Source organism: Topomyia yanbarensis, chromosome 3 (genome assembly GCF_030247195.1).
Source record: "Topomyia yanbarensis strain Yona2022 chromosome 3, ASM3024719v1, whole genome shotgun sequence".
NCBI lineage: Eukaryota > Metazoa > Arthropoda > Insecta > Diptera > Culicidae > Topomyia > Topomyia yanbarensis.
This window is the reverse complement of record NC_080672.1, coordinates 51,824,612-51,849,284: the sequence shown is the minus strand read 5'-3', so window position 1 is coordinate 51,849,284 and position 24,673 is coordinate 51,824,612. Positions and strand designations below refer to the sequence as shown.

The 24,673-nt window shown below is 38.7% G+C and overlaps 1 protein-coding gene across 5 annotated transcripts in view; it reads left to right on the top strand.

Moving 5' to 3' along the window:
- Positions 1–15,378, top strand: part of LOC131688707 (neuroligin-1-like) — a 757,193-nt gene extending 741,815 nt beyond the window's left edge. For all 5 annotated transcript variants that reach the window (XM_058973158.1, XM_058973159.1, XM_058973160.1 and 2 more), the window contains one exon: positions 1,538–15,378. In XM_058973158.1, the coding sequence (XP_058829141.1) occupies positions 1,538–2,308 (771 nt within the window). In that variant the 3' untranslated portion in view covers positions 2,309–15,378. The remainder of the gene's footprint in view (positions 1–1,537) is intronic.
- Positions 15,379–24,673: the final 9,295 nt, after the last annotated feature.

The following is a 24,673-nucleotide window of genomic DNA, read 5'->3' as shown; positions in this document are numbered from 1 at the left end:
GCTGAATGACCTAAGAAAAGCCGAACAAGTCACATTTTTACATGTGATTACATGTAAATTTATGTAAATTGGGACGCTCCTTTTATGTGCATCTGGTAAGACGTAAAGTTACACGATTTTTTTTGCTGTGCTGTTATATCAGATCCGGTCAAATGGTTCACTTTTGACCCATCTCTGAGAAAAATTGCGAAGTCTGGGCGGAGACTAGGGCCACTTTGTTCCCAGGTTGACCGTTCAGACTCCATAATTTTGTAAGTAGTTTCAAAGTTCGGCATCGCATGCAACCAGTCTTCATTTGCAATGACGAGGTTATCTATAAGAAAATCTTTCAAGAACCGCCCTGTTAAATTTCCAGATAATAATTGTTTATGACGACTTATTTTCAATGCCATTTTTTCCACCTCAAGTTGTATCACCTGATGTAGCGGGAGGAAATGTAACAAAACAATGCTTTCGAAGGAGTACTTTACATGGCACCGTTCATCGATCCTCAACCTTTTAAGTTTACCTAGTTTTTTTGAGTTGAGTCTTCTGTTATAGGCCACCAAACTGGCAAGGCATATGTTATACTTGATTTGACTTTTGTAGAGTATAAAGTGAAGGTCAGATTGCATTCTATTTGAGATAACATAGTCACATTTTCCCCTCAAGAGGATTACGGCATCATCTGCAAATCCAATCATTTCGTATCCCATTTCAGTTTATGATTTCAATAGCCAATGACCACAATAAGGGTGATAGAACCCCGCCTTCAGGATATGCCTTATTTGTTTTCATAATCAGTGACGTGTTTCCAAGCTTGCTATTTATTTCACAGTTTGTCAGCATTAAGTTGATCCAATTTATTGTGTAAATATCAATCCCATGTTTTCTCATAGCATTCCGCATTGAACTCTGAGATGCGAAAGCTTCTATGTCAAGAAAAGCCGCAAGTACGATTTATTTTGTTTCAATAGTAGTCTCTTGTTTTCCAACCAACAAGTGTAATGCATCTATTGTTTATTTGTTGCTTTGATATGCGAATTGAAATTCGCTTAGTAGAGACTCTTTCAAGTACTCTGCTCTAATGTGTAAGTAAATCTTTTTCTCCATTATGATCAGAAATATGGGAATTAAGTCTATTGACCTAAAAGATTTTGGAAGTGATGTATCGCGCTTCCCCGATTTTGATTCTGTGTTTGTATATTATTAATGGGAAAGGAACCAGGACAATGTTTCTCCATCACGATACCAAATGTTTCTTGGGAATCAAGGATGAAAAGTTTCATCGTCCTTCTTCACACTACCTAAACCGTTTGCATGATTTTTACATTAAAATCAATCCTAATCTAAATTTCATGCCAGGAAACGTCAAGCTGCTAAGTAATTGAACAATTGAACCATCACGTTCAGCATTGACATAACAAGTTTGTCATTAGCACTACTATCATGGTGAAAGGATTACCTTTTCAGTCAGTTTCGCTTTAACAATTCAACCGCGTGGAACTTACACCAATAACTAATGCTTCAATTTTCTCCTTCCCTTTTTTCCACTCAGAACATTCTGCCGGAGACGTTCGCCTCGCAGCAGCACACGGCGCTGACAATAACATCAAACGAACCGACACGTCACCCTCACCAGCACCCGAGTGGCGTCGCGGACGCAATTCACCACCACCATCACCAGAGCCTACCGCGATCCGTCAAATCCGCACCACTCCCGCCGATCCGGTCGTCTAGTAACAATGCGTCCTCGCCCTCACCGGTTCCAGGTTCACCGCAAGTGGCAGCAATTTCTTCTTCCACTTCTCCAACCCCGCCATCATCGATGCTTCTGTCGGCAGCGGGCACCCAAACGGGAACTCCGTTGACTTCGATTCTTGTAAATAGTAACAATCATCAGCATCATCACCACCAGCACCGTCTGCCGCAGCAGCATATGGCCGGGGGAAGTGGTAACAGCAACAGTAACATAATCACGGTAGATTTGGTGAGCTCCACAAATCCGAAACACAGCGGAGGTGGCGGTGGCAGTTCTTGCAGTCCCCATAGTACCCATTTTATCGGTAGTGCTAGTTTAGGTAATAATAGTAGTAACACTCACCATCATCACCATCACCTGCATCACCATGCGAGTGGTGGTGGTGCTGGTGCCGCTGGTGGAACAGTTGGTGGTGGTTCGGTTGGCTCCGGTGGTAGCGGGAATCTCGTAGGATCCATGGCAAACCAGAACCAACCGTCAACGTCAACATCGGTGGGGATGAATCCCGGTCCCGGTAGTAGTTCGACACTGAAGAAACGTGTTCAGATCCAGGAGGTGACAGTATAGCACCGGTACAGCACAGCTGACGATGACCAGGAAGCTGTGTGAAGACCGAAAACTATGAGGGTGCGCTTTAGGTTTGACAGAAACGGGTGGTAGTGCGTCGACTGTATGTAAATAATTGTCCTTTTGAGCAGTTCAAATTGCAAATTGGTGAGTTGGTGAAATCTCATGAACAAATTAAACAAGTGGTACGGTCTGTGGCAGCTCATGGGAATCAGTGTCTGGATTTTGAAGTACTCGTCAATAAAGAAACAATCAATAAAGAAACGACCAACGAACGGATTCGACGGTTCATATTTGGTCAGTTCATTAAGAACCAGAAATCAGATGGTTTGAATAAGGAATTTCATACAAAAAAATGAATCATCCAACCATCCACCTGTAACCAAACCTGATTTACAACCAGTCATTTTTCATTTCTCACCTAATTCTATTTACTCTTTTTGCACAGAACCAATTCATACTAATCAGCTCATCATCAACCTTTTTCATTTATCATTTTAACCGACACAGATTCTCGGCACCTGATGCCCAATAAGTCTATAAATAGTTATTATCTTTCCCATCAATCGGTACTTTTTGCTGCAAACGGCATCAATCTCTACATAATCCGGTTAGTTTTTTCCCCCTTCATCCCCCTCCTGCGGGGGGGAAACGAAGCTATTCAGGTGGAAAATCGGTTTACTGGAGAAATCAAACATTAGTTAGCACAGCTCCCTTTCAATGAGCTACCTACCAACATACTGGAACTGGTGTGTTTGTGTAATCATCCGGACTCTGAGCTGCTGCTGCCCCACTCGTCCTCCGCAAGTACATATCAATATTTTCAAATACCGAACGTGCGGCGATGTGCAATGAATGTGTAATTGAAAACCAGACGTAATTAGGTTGTTGATATCGATTGATACCTACTACAGTAGAGGTAAGCTCTTGACGGAGCTGGAAAACCGAAACAGAGCCTTCATCGGAAAGAATCAATCGGATTGAGCTTCGTTGATCCAATTTGCTCGAAACGGACTCAGTGTCTCCGGCTTGGAAAATTCCCTGTCCCGATGACTAGCAAGATATTTAATTGAATTTAATTCGCCTTTGATAAAGTTGGTTGTATCAACAGTGTCGAATTTTACAAATACCAGAAAAGCAAACAAAGTTCGTTTATTTTTCGAATCGAAGCTCTTGAGCGGACCAATAAGACCGATTTTTGCGAGTGGAAGGAATTGGCCACAAACTTGGACTATCCTTTGTGGATTTTGCATAGGATCGAAATGTAAATTTTTGCTCACCCTTTGAACTTTCTACGATAACCCGCTGTGATTTGTTCGAGTGATTTCTGGTATATCGGAGGCGTAAGCCCACATCGGTTAGGGTGAATGGGATTGGTTGGCAGGCAGGACCAACACTCACCATCAAATTGGTAAACTGGTGAACGGAGTACGTGCCGATGAAGTGAAGATGTTTCTGAGCCAACAGTTTTCGTTTGATGGAACATGTAAACATGTTCTGGAAATTGGCCACATCGATAGTCAATATGGTTATTTCTTATTTCCGCATCATAAAATGCTGAAATTAAAACTCAATTTAAATTCAATTTTTGTGTTTTGTTCAACCTTCTGACAAGTGAAATATTTCAAGCAAATTAAAGTAAATTTTCATCGAAACGAAAATCTTTTTTGGTGTAATAAACAATTTGTATTATTAAAATTAAAGATGACCATTTTCTGTGGAATCTTCCATATTGAACATTCCTAGTTCTCCATACAAACTATAGTTTTAAACTGTGAAGCCTCGTTGGAAAGTTTTTCACAAAAATATCTTCATCAAGGCGCAAACTAACTGACATAATACTATGAGGAAATTTTTCTAAAAATATTGATTCGCTTATTTTCTCAAAACACTAGCTCCACCTTTTATACACGGTTCATTTGCTAGAGTGTTCCTTTTCAGGCTTAGGAACAATTTTTCTTTAGTGGTCTATCCCCCGCATGTTTGTTCATATATCAGTGACGCCATATTCGCAAATGCGGCCACTGTCCCAATTACAAATATATTTAAAATAACCGTTAAAGCGAACGAAGCCTTGTTTTCGAGTATTATGTCTGTTATTCTGTGATCAAGGGTTACTAGGAACTCTAAACTTTGCGTAAGTTTTGGTTTTGTGTTGAAGCGCACTCCAGTGTTGACTCTAATACTTTTTCTCGAAGTCTTACATGGTTCCATTTGATTCTGTTACTGGTAGGGGAACGCGGGGCAAGTCTGACACCTTAAGCGCAATAATTTTTCTAAAATTCCGCAAAGCTCCTAAAATTGTATATTCTATGCATAATCCTTGTTTAGGTGGTTCTTAACAAAATATAATTTTTTCAGCTTTTCCAAAAATTGGATTCATTAAAAATTATTGGTTGCCAAAAAATGGAGAAAAATGACATTTTAAAAACGCTGCAGTTAAGGCCGACACCCGAAAGGGCCAAGAGCGACCCCCTTTCGAACTTTCTTTTTGTCCAATTTGTTCCATTAAAATGTATTGTGTATGTGTGATAAAGTGCAATTATGTATATGTATATGAGTATGTGTGATGCAAACGCATGCTTTCTGTAGTTTCATCGCGTAGCAAGAGGAAGAGCATTCGAATGGTGTTATGAATAAATAATGTTTAACGCATGGTTTATATTATGGTACGGGTTTTCTCAAGTAAGTCTTTCGAGCTTTATTGCCACTTGTATAGCCATTCTAACGGGAAAGAGCTGTTCTGCAAGCAGATTGTATACGCTGTAACTAGGACTCATTCACTTAGAAGTGACGCACGCTTCGTAGTAAGCTATCCGGTTCGTGTTGTGATTTTTCCAGAGGGGGAACAACTTGACAGCTCCTATACAAATCGTTGGAACCACTTTTTTTGGGTCTGTGGGTCCAAAATGGCAGTTCAATTTTTATTCAAGAGCAATTTCTAAAAAAAAAGCATAAACTTGTTCACAGCGAAAATTTTCTTGTTCAGATTTTTTTACTTTGGATAATTCATTTTTGAAGACTTTTTGGGGGTTTAGTGTTGTTTTGTTATAAAAATAATGCATCTTTATTCCGATGCATTATTTTTAAATGATTCATGATTTTTTGGAATCATCAGCATACAAACCAGCGGCGCTTATACTAGTTAGCACTGAGAACTGACATACAAGTAAAGTTTTCGACTTGTGTAAAAAATTAAACTGTTGCTTTGAAATGCCAACAGCAAGTAGCAACTTTCCACTGGTCAGCGCTTCGATCGGCCAGCAATCGCTATACGGGACTTGTATGCAAACTTGGATATAATGGTGTCTCATGCATGCAAAACTGTATGCGATGGTGATTTTCAACGAATTTTCATTTAAATGTTTACACTACTTTTTCGGGAAAGTTTGTTCTAGCTTATATGTCTGTTCTCTGTGTAGTTAGTGAGCACCTTCATTTAGTCTTAAGGTATTAGGTAGTAATATGTGTATTGCAATGCAAACAACATACACAAAGGTACTGGACTATTTTTCTTCCTCTCCGATAAAAATGAGCTGTCATCACTTCTGAATTTCGTGGAAACCTTTGCACCGTAAATGTCGCAGCGCCTATCAGTTAGATGCTATGCTGTCAGAAAAAAACAATCGAAGTCAATCCCGCCTTGTTAAATGAGAAGTGAAAAATTATAATCACAATACTAAATGTATTTAAGGATTAACGACAAACTTTCGAAAATTGTCATATGCGAAAGATGTTTCAAGGGCGACGGGAGAAGAAAAAGTTCACACTAGAAGCGTACCCAAATCAAATCATGCATTTTACATTCGGCACAATTTGTAATCCTTTTATGAAACTCCAAAATTACGAAGTAACTTGTTTGTATTTATATTAAATTATTACGCTGTTTTGAAATGATCATCTTGATTACCTCTCCCGAATGTAAATAAAGAAAACAAGTTCGTAAAAGACGTCACGGAATTATTTTCTCGCATAGAAATTTACAGTTTCACAATTAGTGGACGGCGTTCTATGGTGGCGACATCATTCGAAACATGGTGGTTTCAAGCAACTTAGGCTAAACGTCAAGTTGCGGGAGGGTTGGATATTTCGGAATACTGTTGATCAACAATCTGACGGTCAATGGAAATTTTTCATCAATATCATTTCAAAATCTCATTTTAAATTATACTTTTCATTTCCTTTTGAAGTATTGTTATGAATCACGTTCAATTTAATTCTTAATTTTTTTGGTCGGCTTGAGACAATACTGATAAATAAATGCAAAAAAACATAGTTTTCATGTATTTCAATTATTAACATGAAGTTATTATAGTATAATCGAACACAACAAATATTCTGAGTCGTTTGTATCGAATCAAAAACGAACCCAATCATCTAAACACCATGTCGGTCTTACCCCAAGAGCGAACATTTTTGTTAAATGCTCAATTAACAGTATTGAAATACTCAAACTTATCTTCAATACACACAAATAACAATATGGAGAGTAGAATAGAATATGTGAAAAAAAAAAAACATAATCGGTTTTTTGCTTCATCACTAAAAATGAGACTCACTTGTTGATGAAGTTCAAACCCATCACTGATCGAAAGAAAATAACGATCATAGAGGGACAGAAATAAAATCTCAATCACGCATCGATTGTGACATGATCGTTGTTTAAGCGCAACAAAATCTTGACTCGAGTGCCCCATTTGTCGCCATACCATTTGACCCAAAGCATTGAACAAGAATGGCAGACGCTGCTCTAACCAACGGCTTCAAATGGGTAGGATGATAATAGAAACATGACGAAAATAGGTTCATCATGGGGAGTGGGCGTAGCGTAGTTGGTAAATCGATTGCCTTGTACGCAGCGCACCTGGGTTCGAGTCCCGACCCCGCACATAGGGTTAGAAATTTTTCATAAAAGATTTTTCTAACCCGAAGAGGCGAATGACCTTAAGGTTAAAAAATTTATATAAAAAAAGGTTCATCACTCTTTAAGATACAATTTTTGAGCATCCGATGTGGTAGAGCTGATCCCCATGGTGATACAATTTAATGTTGTTGAGATGTTCGATAGTTGATGAAAATCGATATTTGGCATTGTTTTAAAATTTAAGATGGCGACTTCTGGTTAAGCAAAATTCTCCATAACCCTATCTATATGGGTATTTTCAGAATGGAGCTGACGAGTACACGATGATGATCGATGCGCCATTTTGAAATTCAAGATGGCGAATTCCGTCTAAGCAAAATCCCTCCATAATTACTAATAATATGGGTATTTTCGGAATGGGGTTGATAAGTAGACCACAAAAATCGACGCTTGACACGTTTTGTGAAATTTAAAGTGGCAATTTTCGGAGTGAAAATAATTCTCCATAACCCTGTCAAAATGGGTATTTTTGGAAAGGGGTTGACGAGTAGATGATGAAAATCGATATTTGCCTTCATTTTGAAATTTAAGATGGCGACTTCCGGTTAAGAAAAATGTCCTTCTAATATGGGTAATTTCCAAACAAGATTTAAGAGTACACTAAGCAAATCGATGCCGTGAGCCATTTCAAAACTCAAGAATTCGACTTCAGGTTAGGAAAAATACCCGACCAATTTGTATCATCCCCATGGTGTATTTCGTGCATGCAAAATGAGGACATACTTTCTTGTCTCTATCTGCAATAAACCGAAGCTGTTATGATATCCTGCTCTAGTCCCTAGTCTCAGTAGGATTGTAGATCATTTTTTTCAAACGGGAAATACTATCGTTAATTAAAGTGGCGAATGCCACTAGAATAAATTGGGTTGTATGATTTTACTGAATCAGAAGTCACCATTCCCAATACTAAAATTCCATTCAGTCATCTGCTCGTTATCCTGAAACCGAAAATACTAAATGTTGTTAGGATAATCTAGAATTTTTGTCGGCCAGTAGTCGTCATTTTGAATGTTAAAACTACGCCACGCGTCGAATTTCTTTATCTGCTTGTCGACCCATTTCATTTTTATATGGTTATTAACCATTTTGCTTCACTGGGAGTCGTCATTTTCCTTAACCAAGCATGGATTTCCGCGGTACATTTGGTCGGTGTTGAGTCAGACCGGACTAAGTGACAATATATTGATTTCGAGAAAAAACGAGTTTAAAGTTTGAATCGCAGCATACTTTACATTATAGATGGAAATTAATTTTTTCCATAATTCTTGTTTATTCTTATATATTTCAAACCTGGCAAAAGTCGAATGTACCTGAAGAAGTTCTTTATCCAGTGCTATCATTATCTCATTTTTTGATGTTTTGCGACTTAGTCCAGTCTGACTTAACACCGACCATTTGTCAAACCCATTCCTAGATACACAAACAAATCTGATCATTAATTCATGAAAAAGAGATCACGATTTCGTGAACTGAACGATTTACGAAAATCGTGACCAAGTTCCCGATATTATGAATAGTAGACCTCGTACTCATGAAACTATTTGCGTTTCCAAAAAAACTAGTTCGTGTCGACTATATCATGGGCTTACATTTGCATGGTTGGTAAGGTTACTCTGATTGTTCCCTGGAAATGTTTAGTTTTTGTTGTGATCCTTGTTCACAATTTTGGAATACACAGCCGACAGTTAAACGGTGTTCATAATAGCAGGAGCTTATTCGTGATTTCTCATCAAGTTATCGTGATAACTTATTCATGAGTTTACTATCGGATTTTTCTGTCAGTGTAGTGTGATTTATGTTCATGACTGCAGAATCTTAATCGCGAAAATCTTGTGAAATAGCTCACGTGGAAGTTTCATGACCATGTTCCATAAAAGCTTATAAGTGATAAGAGATATCTTCTAAATATCACAAGCACACAAGATAGATCGTAAGTCAAATACTAGGAGTCATTAACTGGTTCACGAATCCATGAATAATATTTCATGATTTTGTGAATTATTTCTAACTGTTTGGATCGTGACTAATATATTAGGAATCATGAATTAGTTCACGATGATTGAATGGATTCATGAATGAAGTTCTGAGTCTCATGAAATAGTTTACGAGAAAGTCACAGTCAAAATAGTTCACGAGACCCTTTTGATTTTATGAACTAATGTTCCTAAATCTATATATAACATCATAAGTCAACCTTTGGTTCTACGAATAATGTCCAGGATGTTGTGCACTAATTCATGTGGAGAAAATCGATTTGGTTATGACATTTGGCGGAGACCGTGACCTAACCTCACAAATATTTCCACTAACAAAAACGTTACAGAAGATAATTTGAACATAATTATGAAATACATGATTTTTGTTCCTGGTCTTGTTTTCGTAACGTAAAAACGTGGTTGGTACAAATTACTTTTTTTCCTTAGAGCTATAATGTTAGGGTTATGGATGCTTTTTTAATTTTTTTTTAATTTAAAAATTCAATTTAAAGGGTTATTGAGTATTTTTCTTAACCGGAAATTGCCATATAGTGGAACAAATGAAAATTTTCATCAAAAATGAACACTCACCATCAAATTAATCCCGATGGCAATATAAATAATACTAGCAAATAAAAATATCAGGATACAAAAAACCTAAGACAACAATAATAAATTCAAACCCCGGACCCTGCCCAGAAGAGTTCTGAAATATTGACATCCCCATGTGGGCCTGAAAGAGGAACGACATGAAATTCACACTCGCCGTGCTGAAGTGTATGCTTCAATTTCTTGCCTCGTCGTTCAATCGTTCGGTGCAGCGCATTCATTCAGTTATTTTCGGTTCAAATTCACTTTCACTGCATTTTGTATCCACGCTGGCTCCGAGTGGGACTATCGAGCAAATATACATCAGGCATAGTTTAGCTATGCACGAAAATGTTCACCTTCTACCTCCAACTTGCCAATATATAACAAATGAATACTTTAGTTGCTGAATGAAATCAAAATTTTTCAGCTTGGAAGTGAATGAGTGAGGAAGCTGGTTTCGGTGAATTCAAATTGACAATTCTAAATTTTAAATTTCGCACCACTTCCCATCAAATCACAAACAAAAAAATTGCAACAACTTGTTATACAAATGTAGAAGAACTGCGTGGTCGGCTTCCTGGTGCATTAGTGGACGACAATGGGTGCTAAAACAAAATGATGAACTCCCAATCGAAGATTAATGAATTGTTACTGTCGTTCCAACTTGCCCCTCTGTATGCAGTTCCATTTGCCCCAAGGGGTGTCAAAATACGGGGTATGATGAAACGCTAAAAATTCAAGGTGAACAATTGTTTCTCAGCACACATTTCATAATCATTACGTTTGATATAGTTTTGGGCAGCTCAGATATCAATTTGAGAGGCACCGAATCGATGGAATATTTAAGTACTACAGATCTGCATATACTTAATGTAGAAAATCGCCCAACAACTGTAAGAGCTGGCAGAGAAGAGGTATTAGATGTAACTCTTTGCTCTGACAGTATTATGCATAAGTTGGCAAACTGACCCGTACCCAACCGTCAATGTCTGATCTTAAGTATATCGTGTTTGATCACGTCTCGCTAGATTTCGTCACATATCGTAATCCCAAATCGACGAACTGGTACCTCTGGGAAGAAATCGAAAGACATGCATCTCAATTCCATTGGAACTGCTAATGGTGAATACTCGTCCGACGAAGATGTAGTACTCAACTGTCTTTTTGACACACACACACTTTCCAGGCTGTACAGAACCATCACCGACGACTGTCCCTGAGAATAGATCGAATGAGCGATTAATAGTTTTGCTCCGCATAAGTCTACGGGAAAAGATGGAATCATTCAAGCTCTATTTTAAAGAGGATATGAATACTTCAAGCATATTTTGAAAAAAGTTCTTACCTGCAGTCTTGCAACACATATTAGCGTGGCGGGAAATAATTGTGAAATTCATGCCCAAAGGTGACCGCGTTACAAAGAGCTTTAAACTACCCTGTTACACGATGTTGACTACAACATTGCAAAAGCTTTTCCGCAAAAGTAATCAAGCTTAGGAGTTTTTCTTGATACTGAGGTTGCTTTTGACAACGTGTCTTTCGAATTCAATCAAATGTGTTGGGTAGCAGCTGCGGTTATGTGTGATCTCGCTTTAGAGGCAGGGTACGTTCATTATCGCCAATGCGGCAATCATGTGTTCCTTCTGGGACGTCATCATATCGCAGGGATAGCATAAGGGTTTGCGCGTTGGAGCGGAATCCCAAGGGTTGCAGATTCGCATCCTGCATCTCTGGGATTTTTTTCACATAATTGCTTTCGCCTAACTCAGCATTTCGATCTGCTTTCCCCATTAGATACCACCAAAAAGTGTTAAATAAGATACTTACGCCAAAAACAAAATAAATGAATTATTTACTTATTGCCTTACATTCTTTTGAAGGAAAAACTGTATATACAAAAAGTAACCAATTATAGTAGTAAAGTATTTTTGTGTACTGGTTTGGCATGTGTCAAATTCATAATTATCTCCTAGATAAATCGTTCAGTTCACACCTTTGTTAAGACCATCATCATCATAAAGTTTGTCGATTAATATAGCACTTAAAATCGGACGCGACTATATTTAAACTCGGTATCATATGATTGCTGTTTATATTTCACTAATTTCGGTACCATACTGTAGTAAATAAGCCACTAGAACAAACCTGAACAACCGAAAAAGACAGAAACATATAACAGCTTACAAGTAAAATAGAAGGTTTGTTCCAGTAAACGCTTCTTACTGCGGAATACTTCCAGTTTCTCCTGGTATTGGAACAAACTTATAGTAAAAGAACGATAAACATTCACTGAACCAAACTTTGGCTTGACAGCTATTTCTGGCGAAATATTCCAGGCGAAACATTTCAAATGAGTTACACCGTAAATACATAGTAGACAGTTTCACAGCGGAAGAAAGGTATGAAAGTTTAAAAAAACGTATAATTCGGAACGCAGTGTTTAACGCAAGATTTACCGGAAGACTCAAAGACTGAAAGTTTGAGCGCAAGTCAATAGAGCGTCATTCAGTTATCGACATTTGCCGAGAACAGTTGCGTTTTGCTCGCGTTAAAAAAATAATTTAATAGCATGTTTCATTTCGTCTCGAAATGCTGGAATACGAGATATACCACTGAATACTGAAGCCATTTTGAATTTCAAGATTGTGGTTGTCCTCAGCAATATCGTTAAAGGGATTTTAGGAATGAAATAAATATACAGCTGCTATAAATATAATAATATTATGGTTATAGTGTATTTTGTTTAACCGAAAATCACTATCTTGGCCTTCAAAATGGCGTCACCCATCACGTCGCAAAGTGGTCGGAGACCGGAAAAAACTTATGATTCAAATATTGATATTTTTTCCTAGGTTTCTTATGTACTGAATGACATATTCTCCAAATTTTGTGACCACCGAATGAGAATTTTTCATAGCAATTAAAACGACGCTGTGTTAGACAATTCTTATGAAATACATTTTTGAAATCACAGTATCTATTTTCACTTCAAAACCATGTAACTCTTTCAATTTTCATCCGATTAAAGCACAACTAATTTCATGTTAAATGGCATTTAAAGAATTCTGTTGATCATTTGAACATGTTCGCCAAATTTTATTCGAGCTATATTTTATTTTTTCAAATATATCTTATGTGTGTCCATAGCAAATTCATTTTTCATATATGTATTCTGCACAATAAGGTGAAACAGTCCGGAACGGTCACTTATTATACATTCTATGGGAAATCATCTATACTTTTCGATTTTCAAGGTCTCGTTTTGCTCCTTTTTGCCCGGAGGGGTTTAAAATCGACATTTTTAAATGTTTGCTGATATGGAGGAGCAAAATAGCAACTGAATAGAACGCAAACAAACACTTTATGTAGAGATTGAAAGTAGTTTTACCCAATTATTATGTTATTGATACAGCTAATCAGTAAAAAATAACACTGTATGGGAAAATTTATCTCATTTTTTATAACTTTTGACATTCAAAACGAACTCACTACCCCAAAATTACCTCAACATGCAATTTTCAGCCATATTGCGCAACATTTTAGTTTTGTCCGGCTTTTGTTTGAAGACCACTGTGCGTCGTATACTCGTAAAACACATTTCGACAATACCTTTATGGTTAGGGTTATACAGAGTTTCGCTTAACCGGAAGTCGCCACTCCGGTTTTTAAAATAAACTACCATTTCCATGATGTGCTTATCAAGCCCGCTCCAAATATATCCTATTAAGGTTATCAAGAATATTGCTTAAACATAAGTCGCCATATTACATTTTATAAGTGTTCCAAACATCGATTTTCATCATCTACTCGTCAAGCCCGCTTCAAAAATACCCATTTTGCTAGGTTTATCCAGAATATTGCTCAACCGGAGGTCGCCATATTGGGTTTAAAGAAGGTTTCAAATTACCTTTTTCAACATCTAGTTGTCAAACCCGTTCCAAAAATACCTATATTGCTTGGGTTATCGTGAATATTTCTTAACCGGAAGTCGCAATCTTGGATTTCAAAATGGTTCCAAATATCGATTTTAATCATCTACTTGTCAATCCGGCTGCGAAAATACTCATATTGTTAGAGTTATCGAGAATATTGCGCGACCGGAAGTCGCCATCTTGAATTTTGAAATGGTGCCAAACATCCATTTTCATCATCCACTCGCCATGCTCAGTGCATGGGACATTAACAGACATCTTAACTATTGACGAGCATTTTCTCATTCAATAATCGTTCAACTCCGTAGAAAATTAGTCAATACACGTTTAAAATTTAACACGACTATATTTAAACTCAGTATCACATGCTTCCTGTCTATATGTTCACTAATTTCGTTACCATACAACTATTCATTTGTTTTTTTTTTTTCAATTTGCTAACGGAATTCACATATTGCAATCTGATTCTCATAGGTACAAAACACTGTCTGAGCGTCTCTATCTGCGTGTCCCATTGTATTAAGAGAACCAAATTTCATACATCAATCCTTGAGCTTTCCAACCAACAAGAACGGCGGAGACTACCACTTACACTGTTAAACGATCGCGCAAGTTGAGTAAACAAAAAAAAAAATGTATATATGTCTGTAGTAGAAAGCTAGTTCAACTGTAAATAATTGACAGAAAAAGGTGAAACCATGTTTGTTTAAAAACTGTTATTTATCTGAAGAAAATATTTAGAGAAAACACAAAGCAACCTGCTAAGAATGATTATGGTGATGAATATGACGATGAAATGTAATCAAGGAATTGAGCAAAGCTACAAGCATTTAAAGGAATCCATAACGAGTAGGTACAGAAACGTTTTAGCTAATCCTTACGATAAGGTCAAGAAATAAATAGTTTAGCAATTGTCTCCTGAAAGTAGATTAGGTATAGAAACACCCGACAAATGTCTGTAAATATTGCGTAGAAGATAGAAGTCCGACTCATCTGCTTTAAACTGAACGGGAAAAAAGTGTCAATCTAACATAAAACGAGGACAAGAGCAACCTGTGTCGGTTGTATGAGCGGTTCAAATGAACAGATTCAGTTAACAATGTAACGTCCCAAGTTAGAAAAGCTGTTATAAAAAGATCCACTTCGTGTAAATCTCCCCTCCCGGATCTACCCGCTGGTGGAAGGGACGCCCGGAAGAAGATTTGTTTGGTTATATCCATGGCGTAAAAAAGACTCTTTATATGGGATTGTCAAATAGAAATATACTCGCACTCAAACTCACACAGAAAGTAGGCGGGTGTCGGTGTCGTATAGGGTGATGTGACAACAAAATAAACGAAACGCGCCAAGTGCCGTTCAAGCATGAGGGTGAATTGAATTTTATCAGAAGGAAGTGAATGCAGCAGGAGATGAAGGAAAAAAACGCAAAATCATTAAACAAATTGTCCAACACAAGGAAAATTGTAGCAAACTTTTATAACCACACAAGGCCATAAAAATCTCGCAAGTCGTAAGCCTGCTCATAAGTCAGTCAAGCAAAAAAGTCTGTCAGGAACGGCAGTAAAAAAACAAACAAACAAAACTGTAATGACTCTAAATTTTGCCAATAAAACCACTCGAATGGCGAAATAAATGTTTGAAACTTTATTGATTGTTTTTATCTTGGTTCACTGAAGAATCCCCAATATTTCTGGAGACGAGGACACGAACCTTGTGCCCAAATGTTATGTAACGATGGTTAGTGCGAGTTTCAAATTTGGTCAATTAATCAATACCTGTTAAAAGAACAATCAATATTGCCAGTCTAGAATCTATTCATGTTAACAGAGCTACAAGATATATTTATTCATATCTATCCAACCACCTCATTTCGCATATTAGGAGTGAATTTCTGTATCACAGTCGGTGGTGTCATCGCCAGAACCAAGCTCATCCCGCAAACGGGTAAACATTTTTCATCTTGACATCGCCAGCAAAACACGACTTGATCTATTTTTGTGCTATACAATCTCGGTTCCAAAAAGTGACATATCTTCAACGAAGAGTATGATCCAGTCAACGGTGTGGTGCATATTTATTGGGGACTTGGAAAATATTTTGGCACAGCGAGTACCGGCATTGGCTCTCACCATACCTCCGCTCCATCCTTTTCCGGTGCGAAAGTAATAAAGTTTAACAGAGTGAGTAATCAAGCCAAACACTTTTCACAAAGTAGGCGGTGATGGTGACGGTGCCAAAGGGGGCTACAATTTGTACATATTTACATTTCTTCCAGAGAAACAACTATGCTGATGGGAAAATGCTTCGCTTGCGCTTTGAACTGGTCCTTTTTTGTCAGCTTCCGTTGTTGCTGCTGTTGTTCGTGTTGATGATTATGATGATGATGCGGGTGCCTGATAATACCGTGCGTCATCTCACACATGTAAGCATCACAGAAGAAATGAGGAAAAGTGTCATAGCATCTAACCGGCCAACCGAGGTATGATGTATGGCCTCAGCAAACGAGGAGCGACATTTTCCTGTCGGCTTTTCCTGTACTGCCGGCGTGTAGTGCTGAGCACATATCCGGGTATAGTTAGAGGTGAAAGAAGATATGTGAGAAGGAATAGATAGTAAAAAGAAAAATTACAACCGAATCGTCACTGGGAAGAATTTCCCGTTTTAATAGCCTACAGGAAGAAGGGCCGGACTTGGGTTCTGAGCTAAAGAACATTATTAAGATTTGACTAAATGTGAAAAGGATTGTTGAACGATGATGAATTGAAATCAATTTCTCTATTTGAAAAATATGTAAGGAGCTGAATATGATTCGTAAGTATGTTAACTGTCGATGTTCAGCATTTGTTAAGTACAGTGAAAACTCGTTTTCATCAGCCCCTAATTTTGTCAGTTTTTCGACCCGATTTCGTCAACCAGCCAGGGTTATGAGGCTATGTATACGGACTAATGTTGAATATTTTAACAGCTTGGGTTTACAAAAGAAAATAAATAAATATGTTTTGTCATTGCCCCCATTTTGTCAGTCAACTAACTATTTTATGCATAATTTTACATGCAATAATAGCGGCCTACATCGCCTTGTTCGTAATTCATTGAATATCCTTATTTTGACGCCCAAGCAACACTTGCAACATGTAATGGCCGCGGTTTGTTGCATAACCATTAACTTTTGCTGGTGCGCTTTTTTGGTTGCTAAATCAGTTGAATAATGGTTGAAGTACATTTCTTTTCAACTAATTATGTTGTAGAAACTGCTACTCAAAAAACGGTGCTGCTCGGGCGATAACTTGGCAGCTACGTCCCGCGCGGAATTTCGACCATTCATTGCACAAACGCCCAACGCATTTGACTAATGTGGGGTCACTTTCTCTTACTGGGTGGATGGCATAAAACTGTTGTCAAAATAAGGACTACTGTAATATTACTAACTGTGCGATAATGGTTACCGTTGATGCTAGATCATTAGGCTGAAGGCCGTTAGGTCGAATGGAGATTAGACCAAATGGACATCGGACCGATTGAACATTAGGTCGAATGGACATTAGACTGCATGGTCATTAGATCGAATGCACATTAGACCGAATGGACATTAGGCCAAATGGACAATAGACCGAATGGAAATTAGACCGAAGGGACATCAGGTCGAATGGACATTAGATATGTGCATAGCACACACTCCAATCCAAATATCTAATAGCTAATTCCTTCAGTAGGGTTACAGAACACCTTATCGACACACTGTCAGTTTTCAACCATCCACACAACGTGGCAAATTCTGTATAGCAGTAGGAAAAATAGCTGTGGTTCGAGAATTAGAGGATAAGGATATATGAGGCGGCTTTAGATTGTTTAATTTCCTGAGCTCATCGGTTTCCTTGTATCAATTAGCACCACCTCCTCGTTGAGCTCCCGATTTGTTGGTGAACTACTCGGTCTAGTCCCTGAAGATGGGTGTAGTATACTCTTACGGAGAATTTCCCGATAAGTTTTCCCGAAACCAAGCCAACCAGCCTTTTCCGGCGGACGGTGATTGCTTTCCCGAAACCGTTGGCCGCTGTTCATCATGTCATTTCCGCTGTAAGTCGGTCATGATCTGCTTCAACACTCTGTCGATCGCGTACCACATGTTTACGTAGATTTTCAGTCTGTAGACGACATTATCCGGGTTGATATCCGGTCCTCCCGTTCCCATGATGCGCATCGCTTCGTTTTGTCCCATTCCTGCTGTCACGTCTCCATCGAATCTATTCTTATAATTTTTCTCACGTTCCTGGTGTTACTTCGATTGTAACACTCGATATCCTCCGTCAGGAAGATGTAGATGGGGTTCATCCCAGGAATAAGGCATACTGCATCCGACGATATTGTTCTACACGCGTTCTCGATTCGCACGGCCATCATCCGGAACGTCATGTTCAGCTTTTCACGGTTCCGCTTGGTTGTCAGCCCCGCACCCCGGAAAGGAACCCCATATCGCAGTTGTGATGACAAAACACTAGATAGCAGACATCTCGTGCTGCTTCTCAGGCCACCGGCGTTTGGGATGATCCTCACTTTTGCTATGATTGCCTTCGCCGACTTTTCGGAGGCATAGTCGACGTGGTTATTGAAGCTCAACCGGTCGTCAATTGTCACTCCCAATTGTTTCAGTGTACGCTTTGGTGCAATCACGTGCCCTCCGACGTCGATCTGCATCCACTGAACCGTTTTGCAGTGTTGAAGTGTTGAACCTAGAATGGAGCCTTGAGGAACGTCCGCTGTATGCAGTAGAGCAGCATTCTGCTCTGAAAGTAACTCTTCAGGATCTGGCATAAATAGTCGGGAACCTTCATTCTGTGCAGCACACATAATTTCTGTCGTAGACTGCCACAACAGTTGCAGTGCGGTATCACTCGGTTCTCAGCGGCCATCTCGATCATCCGACTGTAACTTTGCCTGCCTCTAGCTCCTTGTCAGCAGTGGTTACCGGTAAACGAATCATCGCCGTCTGAGTTCCTCCGTACTCCATCTTTAACCGGATCGTCATGTGCACTTCGTCCAGGATACATTGCTGCTTCAGTGCACCGCCGTGATCTCATCCAGGTCCTTGCACACAATCACTGTCTCTGGGCTTGAGGCTTTAACTTCTTCCTATTCGTCCTGCGATTCAGTCATAATCACCTGCATAGTAGCTCGAACTGTTGATCATGAGATCCTCCTTCAACTTGACGAGCATCCCATCTTACTGGATACGCCTGACTCTTACCACGTTTTGTCCCAAATTCCTCAGCTCCGGATCCTCTCTGGCCTTCTTGAGGAGCGCTGCATACGTCATCGTGTCATTGGCTTTGACGAGCACGGCTTCTTCCTTTGGCGCCTTCTGACGAGCTGGAGGTTTTCCTTTCCTCTTTTGCTCCATTTTGATCTCTTCCTCACCCTTCTGTTTCTCGTGTGTCTCCTTCATACCTACCACGGTATTCCAGCTTTCTCCCTGTTGAGTGGCGTCCTTCCCTTCGGCAGTAATCGCGTCGCGTCATCGCGCGTCAGCCTCTTAGGCCCGCCTGGTCTTTCGGCTCCTGGCGAGGTTCTTGTCATCTTTTGAGTAAAAAGTAGTAAATAGTAGCCTTAGACGACGCCAATGCTCGTTCAGCTATATCAGCCATCAGCGTTGCCGTGTCATACTCCTTCAGGGCAGACACTGGCGCCATCTCATTAATGTCTTTATGGACATTGTTTCTCTCGTGTACAAACTTGTGAAGCTCCTCCACCAAGTACCTCGCTGCCACTACTTTCGGCTTCTGTAGAGTTTTACTCACCCCGCTCTGCTCTGGCTATTGTTGCTACTGCTGTTGTTGCGGTATTCCCAACGATGCTCAGAAAACAGCAATCCTAACGAACCCGGGTATGTTCAGGACTGCGTTGCAAAAGTGCATCGACGATGGCAACTTCTCCGTAATCTGGAAACGACAAAAGCTGGTGCTGTTGCCAAAGCCCCTCAGATCTTTCAGCATACAAGCCGATATGCCTATTGGATACAGTCGGCAAGGTGCTTGAAAGAGTAATCCTTAACAGATCTACTGTGGACACCGTACGAACGGTCGTGGAAATTATGGAGGCTGCTCAGAAGTATAAGAGAAGAGAAGACTGTTACTGTGGAGTGGTTACATTGGACGTAAAAAACGTTTTCAACAGCGCTAGTTGGGCTGCTATCGCCGATTCGTTACACAGTTTGAGAGTTCCCAGGTTCCTTTGTAGGATTTTGAGGAGCTTTTTCCAGAATCGGCAACTCACGGAAAACCAAAAATCAGCTCTGCTGCTAATTCCAATCACTGTTTTTAGATTAGTTGATTTTAAGAAAAAATTCTAAAAAATAACTAACAATGTAGTTAAAATTCAGCTCAGATTTTTCTAAAATATTTTTTGATTTCAGCAAAGCTGTTTAGTTAAATGAAATCCTAGACACAATACAGCAAAAGAAAAACCAAAAACGCCATTTGCATTTTCAACTACGTATGTTGTCAAAATCAGAAGTTAGAATGATGTTTTTAACTGCATAATTCTTAAATACAGCAGTATTTTTTCTGTGCTGGAAATATTGGCTGTCAGAATCCAGCAGGTAGGAAAACAACCATCTTTATTCGTTTTTGTAACTACAAAAATTGTTAAAAATAAAAAAGTTGTTCAATAATGTCATGTCATTCATGTCAAGTATAACATACTGAAGTGATTGCACCAACAAAGTTGTTTCGAATATAAATACTGTTTTTTATTGATTATATGAAACTGTAACTGTGTAACTCAATTTATCTTGGTGCTATGAGTAAACAGAGTAAACATGTAGTGTAAGGACAATGTTCCAGTGTTTAGAAGTATTCGCCAGTATAGTTTCAATTGTAGTTTAAATAGATTGAAAATTTGCTGCAGATTCAATGGTAAGTACTAAGATAATGGCGGCAGATTAAAAAAAATTGAATTGCTACCTGTTTTAATAGAACCAATACTGTGCTGAATTTAATATGAAAAATGAAGCAAAATGAAAAAGCAATAATCTCATTCGTTGAAACCAATAGGTCGTTAGTTGAAATCAGTAATAGCGAAGTAATTGTCATTTATAATGCAGTTATAGATGTTTGTGGTTTGAATTAGTGCTGAAGTAATTTGCAGTGATTTCTATGTTTCACAAATTGTATAGTTATAGTTCCTAATGCATCATATCAAATAAAAAAAACGCAACGCATGTCATATTATATCTTTTACCGTTTACATCACATGATTCAAAATTGTAACAAATTGAACATGTAACAGAATAGTGGCAAGTACATTGTGCACTAAGATGCATCAATTACTAGCACATAGTGAGTGAATGGAGAACAGTGAGTTTAGTTATGTACGGTATGTTGTCTCACATCATATACATTTGCAACATTTGATGTTGTTTAAAATTGTTCTCAACACCTATGTGACAGTGTAGCTCCAAATTAAATGCTCGATGAAAAAATCTTTCAACAACGATAAAGAGCACCCTAAGAAGAAAGCCAAGATAAAAGGAATAATAAAAGTGACCAACAATTTGGTAAGAATTACCCAACATAGTATGCCTATATATGAAAATCAAAAAATTACACTATATACGCGCATGAAACCCCAAACCAACACCCCATGGTCCTTTCCTACTAACAAAATCTAAAATCCGTAATACCTATGGAGATTGCGTGGGTTCCCCGTATCTTCTTAAGTAGGTATTCAATTAACATTTTCTTCCCTCTAGCGATCGCAAGGACATGGCCAGGTGTTCAATGAACTACACTATTGTTATATTCATTTTATCAGCCACATACGAGAATTGGACTCGTTTTTGTTGTGCTATGCTATTCTATACGATAAATCAATTACTGGCACGTACAGCTTACGCTTAGCCCTTTTGTTAATAGATTTTCGAAAGCCCCATGGCTTTAAAATAGAGGAAAGCAGTTCTGGAAAATTTGCTTAATCTTTTGATTCGTTCTGCCAGGTGAACCAAAAATTACTTCGACAGTATTGACATTTCATTCCATATAGCATTAAAATACGGTGTATATAAGAGAATTGAATACTTACTACGCGTTCGTGATCTATTTTATCTAGTTGCAGGATCGTCCACCAATTAGAAAAGGGTTTTTATTGTCATGATGTGACCAAATGACCCAAGATGATGTAAGTGCATGCAAAACGTCAAGACTTTTTTCTCACTAATATCAATCCGCTTCCTACTTATTCTTAGGTTAGGAACATTTCACGAGACATCGGATCTTCACATGGAACCCGCATCACAATATCAGTCGATTGGACGGCTACGGCAAACAATTTGGTTGGACCTTCCTGAACTCTACATCGACGGGTGCTTTCCAGAAACTTGGTCAATTTGGTTAGCCATATAGAAACTTTTGGAGTAGATATCCGAGTAGTACCTTCTCGCGAATGGGGCCTAACTGCACACGCACGAAAACATCGCAATGCCCTTTACTTTTTAATATTTTTACCTCAATTCAAACTTGTTGTTTTCAGGACAATCTTGTAAATTTTTATTGTCCATCGACTTCGCTTCTATATTTTCAAATAATTTTGAACGGTGTTTGGTGTTTCAGTACAGATTCGCTTGTATTTTTTTTTAGTTTTCTTCAAGGCCCCAGTAAAGTTCAACCGGAGATGAGCCGGAATTCCGGCTGGATCCAGTTCGTACACGGGCTCCAGTGACACAACTAATTCTAGTTAGAATCGGTTTTGTCACTGGAGCCGGTGTACGAACTGGAAGCAGCCGGAATTCCTGCTCATGTCCGGTTGAACTTTACTGGGGAATCTGTCATTTTGAAGTAGAATACTTCTAACGTTTCAATATGGGGTCCCGTTTCAAAAATTTCAGTTGAGAAATTTTCCCAGGTTTGAAATGCGAGTATCTTCCGTTCTACTGGACGAAATCGCAATATTTTTGCACTATCTGATCGGAAATTTGTGCACGTATTTCGTATTAAATTTCGGAATTACAGCGACTACTATAAATAAACCAAAACAAGGATTTTCAGAAAATCCTTCGGAAACAGCGAGGAAAACGCGCAATTTGCCAGCATATCCCACGCAGAGCCGTCAAAAAGGAGCATGTAAGCGTTTCATTACATACGGGAATGTTATATATACAGGTCATGCGAGCTTGTTTTGTATCAGTGGGTGCTCGCTTACCACACGAGTAACATGCTCGTCCGGACGGTACAATGAGCGGTATCATGTTTGCGTTCCCGTACCAAGCGTCATCGCAAGGTTCTTCGTGATAAAATCCAGGGAATCACCAAATCTGCCATTCGGCGTCTGGTTCGTCGTGGTGGTGTAAAATGCATCTCCGATTTAATCTACGAATGCTGATGGTGTGCAGGAAAATGTCATCCGAGATGCCGTGACCTATACTGAACGCGCCAAGTGCAAAATCTCAATGAATGTCGTCTATACTTTGTAGCGGCAGGGACGCACATTGTATGGTAGAACTCACTTGTATCATTATAAAAAAGGCCCTTTTCAGGGCCACCACTCATTTCAAAGAATAAGTTTGCATTTTCTGTTTCATGGACTGTTTCTCCCTGGAGAGCAATTTGGGTTAAACCCTAAATTATGATTTATTTCAGTACGCAAATTGCAAATAAAACCTGAAACAAACTGGAGTGAAGTGGAAAACATTTTTACTAGGCGCATTCAAAAAAGGTTTCAATTCTCAATGTGAGCATTGAAACATATCTTAACATATGAAAATCCAGTTAAAAAAATTTCTATTGCGATTAGAGCTATGTTCACCTATTAAAACATGTTAAGATATGTCTAAGGAACAATCTTTGACGATATGTGGGCATGTATGGCCTATTAAATCAGAGTGTAAGTGGTCTTCCTATGGAAACATAACAAAAACACGATTTTTGATTGGAGACACCTCTAAATCATGTCCAAATTAAGCCATTTTTGGCGAAAGTTTTTAAATTCACACCTAGAACAAAAATTTGAGCTGACCGATGTATATTTCAAAACTTTTTCAAAATGTGGAGAGGTCTAATGAACATCCCTCGTACCATAACAATTAGTTTAATAAATAATAATTTTTTCCTGCGCTGTTTTAAACTCTAAAGATTGTATTAAAAATTCTCATCAAAAAAATAAAAATTTATTCATAAAAAGGAACCGTTTAAGTTCAAGAAAAATTAATTACGATCAATTAATTTAAAAAAATCCAAGAAAATCGGTTGAGTGGGCTATCGTGATCACGAAAAAACCATTTTTGGAAAAACGACATTTCGAGATAATCGAGTTTAAAATTTCAAGTTACCACTGCTCTTCTGCCCATGATCGCAAATCAGTCCCATAAAGATAGGAAATCCCATAGAAAATGGGACAACTGGGCAGTCTTGGTAGACGAATTGCGATTAGAAGCGCTGTAACTTTCGATCTGTCTCTCGTATCTCTACAAAAAATTGCAAAAATATTCTCAAGGAGTTGTACTTTGAGATAAAGTAATAAAAAAAATCCAATTTTTGAAAAATAAAAAGGTATGTAACCAGAAGTGCACCACCAAATCCATCCCTGGCAGTACATCTTATCTTCGACGCTGTATCCAGCAGGCCTCCTCTATGATTCAGAGTCGTCGAGCACAGCAGCTGCAATCGTCACCACACGGTGCATATTCAAACCCACATGTACCATTCGAGTGGAACTCACACATTGCATGAAACCCTATACGCCACACACAAATATATGCCGTTCCGGTGCTACCGGTGGAGAAGACTTTCTTCCAAGGAAGCTCGAATGCCCGAGTTTGCCGAGCTAAAAGCTAATTCCACACTTCTAAGCACACTCGCACTTATGGCGAATCCTCCTCACAGCCTCTATTTGGATTGGAGAAATGTCAGCCAGTTGGCTGCACTATTATTGCAAGTCCTTAGTGGATGGCACA